A 9,685-nucleotide genomic window follows, 5' to 3' on the forward strand; every position below is an offset into this window, starting at 1 on the left:
ATAAGGAACATACAAAAATGTTCTTAGACAGAGAGGGGGGGGTTGTGATTTAGGAGTAAAGTTTGTATCACTATGAAGACTATGTGTATTTCAATTTATGGGGTGAATTTGTGGAATGGTTTTAATAAACAAATATATACATATAAATTAATTCAAATACTGTAGATGCACAAAAACGGAGGATTGGTGGGATGAATGTGAGTTGTTTCAGTTATATCTGATTGAATGGTTGTTTGTAAGTCGTATACATGATAAATATTGCGTTAATTGTTATAGAGAAGAGGTAGGACCATATAAGTGTATACTCCTTTTTACTCCTTTCCAGACATGTCAAATTTATTTATGTTCTTTATGAGAATTTGTATATAGGTATATGTTTACGGTTCACTTGATTTGTTATTCTTGTTTTGCTTTTATTATTATTATTATTATTATTATTATTATTATTATTATTATTATTATTATTATTATCATTATTTTTGTCCAGCAGGTCAGGGAATTAAAGTCCCCCTACAGAAAACCTGTGTGAGCAGAAAGACTACACACTACTACATGTAAATGTTGATCAGATGAGCAAGAGGAATGTGCAGCTTCCTTTCGACATACATGCCGACATTGACTCAAGTAAATTACTCATTGACCCAGACTCCAGACACAAGAACATCTCCTATAAGTGAGGAAAAATATATCAAAATGCGTTTATCAGGATGGTATTTCACAATTTACAGGCTCTCACGGACATGAAACACACCTTGACCCACAACTCACAGAGATGGCAGAGAGAGGGCAGACTCAGCTGTTGGCAAAGTGGGTCTGAGCAGCTGCCGTGATCGCATACATATTTTAAAAGAAGCAGCTCCAGACTGAAGCCTCTGTAACAATCAGGTTGATGCCAAGCAGTGTTAAACAATGACAGCATGTTGTACAGCTCCAACTCCCTACTGAGCAGCTGCACAATATTCCTGTCTGCACACAGAGGAGGGGGAAGAGAGTTGTCCAAAGAGGAATTGAAAAAAAAAAAAGAGATGTGGAGTGCAAAAGGGAAGTAAGTATCAAATAGTGGCAGGACGTTCAGATTTGAAGAGATCGCTGAAAACGTACACACAAAAACAGAAGAATCTTCTATTATTTGGTGTATAAAACGCGTGTGCATAACACCGTAACACTTTAATTACCTAACAAGAAATGGAGCAGAGAGAACACCGGTGGATGACAGATAGATCAGTAGAGGCCAAGAGATGAAGCATGGAAACAAACTTTGTTATTAACTCCACACAGAGAAGTGCTGACAGGCAGAGAGCCACACGGACTGACAGGGTAAAAAAGAAGAAGAAAAAAAAAGAAAGGAGAGGAGGAGAGCGTAGGGAGGGAGAGACATGACTGGAGGATGGATAGAAGTAGGTCAGGAGGAGAGACGGAGAGGAGAGGGAGACATGCGGAGAGATGGATCGAGGGAAGGAAAGAAAGGAAAGGGACAAGCGACGTTCAGCTGCGTCTTTTCTACCTCTCTATATATCTTTTCAGTTGTCTGTCTGCACATGGGTATCTTTTTTTTAAATGTGCGCGAGCGCAACCACACGTTGGGGCATGTGTGCTTGGGTGTCACTGTGACTGACAGCTCCTAGCCAGCAGCCTGCTCCAAAGCCAAAGACTTCATAATAAACAGAACATGGTTTAATTTACTCCTCCAGGCAGAGCAGCGCTGCTCACTTTGCAGTCTATTCATAAACAGGGACACACACACACACACACACACACACACACACACACACACACACACATGCAAGTATAACACACTGCAAAAAATATCCATCTCATATATATATATATATATATATATATATATATATATATATATATATATATATATATATATAGCCTCTTTATTTATTTTTATTTCTAAGAATTTTAAAGTCAAACTGAAAGTAGAAATGTCCTCACTTTTCGTGCAAGGAAACATAAACTATGATGACACAAAAAAGAATACAACTTTTACATATTTATGGACACTGTATCTAAACTTCAGGCGTCTTGGTGGGCTTTTCCTATGAGTGGTTGACTGACAAGTGTGTCCTAGCTCTGCCTAGAATGCAAAGAAAAAGCGGTCCCATCCACCCAGGTGCCACGGCTGTCAAAAATCGGTCCACGGTGGGATGCTGACTTCGAGAGGCCCGTTGTCACGGCTACACCAATGACACGGCTGGATGTGGGTGAGCATGGGTGGCAGCTCTCATTCAGCCAATCAAGGCAAACAGGCCACGCTCTATTTAATGATTATCCCAGCATCTGTCCCCTATCTCTCATCTCTGTGTGAAGGCCGACAAACACGAGCGCAAATAGACTCGCAGGAGCTCAGTGAAAGCCATCCAGCCGAGCGGCTCCATCGAGTAATTTCATCTCAGTTTAATCAGATCTTGAAATGGCAGGAAATGGTTGTGTGCATTATAAGCAGGTTGCATGCCCTTGATTCGTTATATAGTTAGTGGGGAACGTGGCTAATAGAGGATGAGATTACTGCAGCAGCAATTAATGCCAGTCCAATGAAATACATGATTACCACATTTGGAATCTCAGTTGATATCCATGTGCTGAAAAGAAAGGCAATACAAAGAGGCTGTTTTCTTCAGTTTACTTTTACTTACATCAACCAGAATGTGTGGGTGATAAGGTTTGCATTGTGCCACATTGTTGCTGCAGCTTGGAAAGGTGTATTGATTTTGTTTCCTGCATTTGTTTTGTGGAGAAGAGCCCGTCCTCTTGTGCACTTTTTGTTCTTTCAAAGCAACGGCAGGGTTGGTTTCTGCCTGGTCACCTTCACGTTGTAAGTGGTGTTATAGTTCAGCTGGTACTCACACGGTGAATTCACTCTGTAACTGATAGCACAGAGGTTTGTGAATTTGCTTGGATGCTTGCCGCCGCTCTCTATCTCCCCTGCATTAGGATGAGGGTGATCGATAAACGCACTGTTTTCCTCAGCTGTAAATCATGTTCATACCGATAAACAGGAGAGAGGAGCGAGAGGCGCTAAATGGGAGAGCCAGGCAGAAACTGAAGAGACACTATGAGAAAGAAAGAAAGAAAGAAAGGCTAATATTCTTGATTTATCAGCCCAGCAGCCTTATGAATGAGGGGAAGAAAGCTGCGGGATGAATGCTCACTATTGCTTATTGTTTGCCTTTGGTTGGGTAAAAAAAATGAAGCGCAACATCAATAAAAATGTTAATCCGAAAAAGAAAAAAACATTTTCACTTTCTATTTGACAGGCCACTTGACAAAAGAGAGAAAACAATCTGGACATCAATCTACAAAGTCCATTTATTTTTGTTGTGATTCATTTGTAAGTCATTCCATGAATTACACTTGAACAGCACCTCCCACCTTTGTGTCTCACAGACACATACAGTGCAGATATCAATCAACAATAAGTTATTTATACCTGTACGCGCTCAGAATCATATTATTAAAGGATTATACCACTGTTTTCACACAATACAGACTTAAGTGTATATTATTTCACCTGTTTAGAAAGCTTGAAATCTCAGCTATTGAGGTAACAGAAGAGTCACTGAAGTGATCAGCGACACCTACTCATCATCTCACAGTTATTCTGGGTAATGAGACTAAAAATATTACTGACTGCAAGACTGAACCCTTGATTCAATTATTTGATAATGTGTTCACCCGATTGTTACTCTTTCTGTGCCTCCAGGTGAGACCGGTGCAGCCCTGTCACGCCCACAGCGCCCCCTTTCGGCCCGGACGGCCCACCACGCCCCGGCGCCTGTGAAAGGGTACCATGTCAGCCGTAGCATGTCCCAGCATTCCTCCGGTGGTGGCGGAGGAGGCCCCTGCCACTGCACGCCTGAGGCCTGTGACGGCCCGGCCAGAGAATACTACCAGGGTCACAGCGATGGCCACTATTACCCTCCAGGAGGTCCGGCTGAGGCCCTGGCGCTGGAGAGGCACCATTCCCACTCCCACTCCCATAGCCACTCTGGAGGGGGAACCTTCCCCCGCTCCCACCCCAACCAGCACCCATCTCTCCAGTCGTTTGACTCTTGCGAAGAGTGCCTGTCCTCAGGCCACGGTGGGAAGATGCACCGCATTCCCCCGAACCTGATTGACCAGTTTGAGAAGCAGGTGCCCTTTCATCCTGATGGCTTCCACACGCTGCAGTACCAGCGCACCGCTAGTGGGGGTGCTGAGCCGCGCAGCGAGAGCCCCTCGCGTATCCGCCACCTGGTCAACTCTGTGCAGCGCCTCTTCGCCAAGTCCCATTCCCTGGAGGCACCGACCAAACGGGAGTACAATGGCACAAGAGGAGGCGGGGACTACCGTGGCGAGAGAGGAGGAGGCCACAGGAGTGGAGGGGAGGACGGCGGAGGCCACTATTCAGGTCACCAGCCTCGCTCTACCAGGAGGAGCAAGTCTCGAGAGCGAAGCAAGAGCGGAGACTCGCGGCACGAGTCGGGCAGGCGCCACCGCAGCAGGACGGCAGGCTGGTGGAGCTCTGACGACAACCTGGACAGCGACAGCAGCTTCCTGGTCAGCGGGGGCAGACGGGGGTATCCCAGCGGACATGAGAGCCTGGATGCAGCCATCCAGGAGCTCACCATGAAGAGGCCCAAGGAGCGTAGTGGTGGTGGTGGTGGTGGTGGTGGGGGTGGTGGGGGGGGGGGTGGTGGTGGTGGGCAAGGACCTGGGGAGTGCATGGCCTGCACCACAATGGCTCTGGCCGGGAGTGAAGGAGGGGGGCACCACGGGCACCACGGCCACTCCCTGAAGAGGAGCACCTGGTCAGCCATGACAGTGAGTCAGGCCAGAGAGGTGTACCCTTCCGCCAGGGGAGGAGGCTACGAGAAAGCCCTCGTGCCCCTGGAGAGTAAGCTGAAGGAAAGGACCTTCCACTACCTGCAGGTGTGTGTATGCTTGCATGTCAACCAGTTATTATTTGTGTGTTGTACATTGGGAATATAATATGTGGGTGACTTTGTTTGCTGCTCAATGCTGACCTGTCTTATGTATCATGCAGGTGAACCCTAACCTCTAATCTCCAGCTCCATTTTGCATCAAACATTTCACACCTTCTTCTCTGCGTCATAACTTAAATCCAACTTGGGAGTGCGTGTTACTCTTTCCAGAGATGTCCGTTAAGGATTAACGTTCATTACTCATGTTAAAACAGTGCTCTCATAACTTTAGATCATCCATGTTAATCAAATTTGGTTTCTTCAGTTTCAAAATGAATCCATTTGATAGGTTGTCTACACGTCCATGTTTACAACGCTAAGGGGAAGCGCTAGCAGCTAATACAGCACGACTTCATGGTGCAGATTCGCCTAAATGTAAAGAAATCTAGGGTAGAAATGGGCTCATTTGTAGCTAACAGCTGACTGACAAACTAACATTTCCTGTTTGCATTACTCAAAGCATGGTGGGAACCGTAGTGCCAAAAACTTGAAAATGTTTTAATCCCAAATTGAAAGAAGAAAGAGTGAGAAAATGCATGAAAATAAATGTACACTCTAAATAAATGTTAAGAGAAATGTTGTCCCATCAACATGATTCATATGTTCCTGGGACACTGACACTCTTGTGTATCTGTTCATCTTGTCACACACAGGCTAAAAACACAAACATTTTAAATTGCATACAACTTTCTTAGTGTAAAAAAAAGTATGATGTGAAACGATAAAACTGAGCAAAAATAGCCCAAGATTCCAAGGGTTAAATGTCCACTTAAAAGACCCCATGAACTGTGATTTAATGTCTCTCCCAACAGTCCATCTCCCAGTTCCTGTTGCCACGATTGATCTCTGAATACACAACACGGTCTCACGGCAGTTAGTGAAATTGTCACGTTATTTTTAATCTATTGATTCGTGTACAACAACACGTTTATCTCGTTTTCTTTCATGGTGGCCAGCACGAAATGGGAATCATCTATACAGAGGTTGGGTTTAGGAAAAAAATTACGGGGAAAGGACGCCTCACACGCCGGGAGACGGCCGCAGGGAACTCCAACAATAACGGGACGGTTAACGGGGAAACAAACCGCCATATGCGGGACGCGATCCCCGGCCTGGGGTGAAAGTCCTGAATTGTTTGACCCATCAATTTTCGGCATTTCATACTACTTGCTACCAAATTTGTGTTGTGATCACGACATATGCTTCCCATTGAAATACATTTGTTTACATTTTCGTGCTGGCCACCACGAAAAAATGTCCCAGTGAAACGCATCAATAGATTAAATAACTGCCATGAGACTGGGTTGGAATACAACACATGCAATTTTCGCTTTGCCCTTTCTCTCGTTTTGTATGAATAGATTCCGTGAAATGAAAAGCTAATGTCTGTTACAGCGTACCTACTAAGTCAGCTGAAAGAGCACACTCAAAACACACACACACACACACACACACACACACACACACACACACACGCACACACACACACACGCACTCACAAACTTCCAGCTGTGCTGAGGTAGAGGTGCCATGCAGGCTGTGTTTCTACGGAAACAGCAGGTAGCCACAGGAGTCCCTGGTGTTTTTCCAACTCTTATCCTTTAGACACAGCTGAGGTCTGCTGACAGAAGAGACAGAGAGAGAGCAGGCTTGTGTGTGTTAGTGTTTTCAAAGGACAAACACCACACAATTTGCCTCTGTGCCTTAGGCTACCATCACATTCACACCTCAGGACACGAAATTAACCTCCCCACTGCAGCTTTTCTCATATCTCTAGGCGACTCTTGCAGGGGTGGAGACAGTGTGTGTGAATCCTGTGCTGCGCTTAGATTTGCTGAAGTCAGCCAGATAGATCCATGGCTTGAGAGCAGACAGCTGGAGCTGCAGATATAGAGCTGCTCAGGTCTACTCCACCGGTACCAGACCTCAGGACAAACAGCAGCAACTCCAACCTGAAGCCTTGTTCTCTGATGGCAAAATTGAAAACTTTTGCTGCCAGACGAGTGCAGATGTAAAGTAGACATCATGCATTCAACAACTGACTTTAAAGCGGCTGTAACTATTTCTACACTAACAATGGATTGCATGTCTACTTGTGAGCGGTCAATCGTGGTGATGAAACCACGGAGATTATCACCCAAATCTGCAGTTGCTCTCATCTCTACAGAGCTGCATAGCGTCTTTTAGCTCATTGTTTTGGTTTTATAGCCCACAACTTCACTATTCCAAATGTACTAATGTATGCTACCTGCCTTCCACAGTTAGTGGCTAGCTAATGAACATAATGGAGCATTTAGCAGCTAAAGAGCCAGATATTTCCCTCAGGTGTTAGTGGCTTACATTCATCAGGTGGCCTAGCCTGGTTAACACCAGACCCTTCTCAGTTGTAACTGAGAGTGGGTCAGGGAAAGGTTACTTGACAGCTCATTTCCAAACGGACGCCGCTCAAATCCCTCTGGGCGCAATTGGATAGTCCTTCAACCAATCAGACCAACGATCCAGGTGACGCTGCGCTTCGGTAGCCGTCACGTTGAATGTAAACAAAAAGCTGCTCGCCATCGCTGCGCTATCGTCGTCGCGTAAAGCCCACCTCAACAGTTGTGATTGGTGTAAAGCCCGCCTCAGCGGTTGCGATTGGGGCCTCGATTTTGGGGACATTGGAAATGGGTTTGAACGGGCTCTTCGTCAGACTGACTTGCAGAGCAAATCTCAAATTTGCCGGAAGTTCATCAGGGTTTACCCAGGTTACAGGTGGCCAGAAACACGACTCCAAATGAATTCCAGTGTTGCTCCTTATCTACTGTTTTTTTACACCATATCAACATACTGTATATCAATGATAGGTCATTGATTTTTAAATGAAAAGTTAAAAATATTCAACCCCAACTGGATAAGGGCATAAGAGATTGAAGTAAAATATTGTCATATGCGACAGTATCACCAGGTTTCTTAGTCTCACAATCCAAAATTTGTGCTAACTTGTTTCCATCGCAAAAATTAGTCATCACAAAGGGATGGATGTAATAGGGCTAGCTCTAGCAAAATCTCAGAAGTAGAGAACAGTGATTCTTCTGAACAGAAACATAACGAATGCAGTGCAAATACAGTACATTTCAAATCAATTTCAATATGCCACGACTGCTCCTTTAAGTCAGAGAGAGACAAAAGTAGTCATACTCCCAAGCTACCAACTGGCATTTTGTAACATGAACATACATGTCCACACTGGGTCATGGCTCAAATTTGTCGCACAAAAGCAAAAACAAAAGTGAAGCAGCTCGAAGTGGGAAAAGAAATGAGTGAATCTTCACAAGTCTGAATTACTGTGGTCCAAGTCAAAGGGACATGTGCAAGGTTTTCTCCCATGGTGTCATCGCCAATCACAAGGTGCGGCATCAGAACCCGGCGCTCTCCATTCCCTAAGCCTCTCCCTTCCCCTCGGCCTGTGTCTGATAGATAAGGAATGATAAAAACCAGAATATGGAGCGGGAGTGAAATGAAGACAGAAACAGCGAGGGAGAGAGAGACAAAGATACACGGCGGTGGGAGGAGAGAGAGAGAGCAAGGTAGAGGGATGAAGAGATAGCAGAGCAAGCTCAGGGTTAGAGAAGAGATAAAGGAGGTGATGGTAGCCAAGGGGCAAAGCGAGAGGAGGAGAGAAAAAGCAGGATGAGAAAATGAGAGAGATAGTAGAAGGCCAGGGGGATCGGGAGATTAGGCTGAATCATCTTTTAAGTGATGACCTTAAAAACACACACTCAGCTGGATGCCAAACCCTGGGGCCTTGACTGTGTGTGTGTGTGTGTGTGTTTGTGTGTGTGTGTGTGTGTTTATTTGGTCACATCATGCTTGTGTGAGACTGCACACCTCACAGCATTTGCAAAAACTGAAAGATCGAGGGGTCTTAATGCACAAGTAGCTGCTGTTACACTACTTCCTGTTAGATGGTGTAATGCGTTCATCATACTGGGAAAAAAGTGGGATCAAATGGTATATACACACACACACACACACACACACACACACACACACACTCACTTGCATTTCACACTGAGTGGTCCTCCACAAAATAGAATTATCTGCACAAGGTTGATAGGTATTCGCATCTGCTAGGATGCCAATTAAAGCTGCACTGTCATTATTTTGTTTTTATATTTACAATGGATCAAATTAATGTGTATAATGAGAAAGGCCTAACTCATAGCAAGGGTGCTTTCACATCTGAGATATTTGGTCCGTTTTAACCAAACCTTGGAGCGATTTGTCGAATAGTCCGGTTCGTTTGGGGTGATGTGATAGCTCATTTCGAACATTCAAACTCTGGCCCACTAGAATAGCGTGAACTTCGTCAGACAAGACAAGACTAAATATGTTCGTCAACGACCTTTTTTTCCATGACTAAGACGAGACGATGACGAGACTGCGCCAATGTCCAAAAACGCTGACTAAGACTAAATTAACATGCATTATTGTTGACAAAAAACATGGATTTTGGTGCTACTTAAATGCCTGCGCTTCTCTCTGATGCTCCTAAACGGACGTTAGAGACGACCGAAACATCGCTGCACGGGACGCTTAGTAACACCAAAAGCAGAACCAGAAAACCCAAGACCACATACGTTTGGTGTTGCTTCATTATTTCTGATACCAGGAAATACCAGACTCTCCTTCATCTGCCTTCATCCGTCTTCCCGCTCTCTTTCTGCATACGTTTG

At 44.9% G+C, this 9,685-nt stretch overlaps 1 protein-coding gene across 1 annotated transcript in view; it reads left to right on the top strand.

The window, feature by feature from the left end:
* Nucleotides 1-2,191: 2,191 nt before the first annotated feature.
* Nucleotides 2,192-9,685, top strand: part of dlgap3 (discs, large (Drosophila) homolog-associated protein 3) — an 18,680-nt gene continuing 11,186 nt past the window's right edge. Inside the window, exons 1-3 of the mRNA XM_028596874.1 lie at nt 2,192-2,210; nt 3,710-4,636; nt 4,697-4,917. Of these exons, the coding sequence (XP_028452675.1) occupies nt 2,192-2,210; nt 3,710-4,636; nt 4,697-4,917 (1,167 nt within the window). The remainder of the gene's footprint in view (nt 2,211-3,709; nt 4,637-4,696; nt 4,918-9,685) is intronic.

The sequence above is a fragment of the Perca flavescens genome, chromosome 14 (assembly GCF_004354835.1).
Source record: "Perca flavescens isolate YP-PL-M2 chromosome 14, PFLA_1.0, whole genome shotgun sequence".
NCBI classification, from domain to species: domain Eukaryota; kingdom Metazoa; phylum Chordata; class Actinopteri; order Perciformes; family Percidae; genus Perca; species Perca flavescens.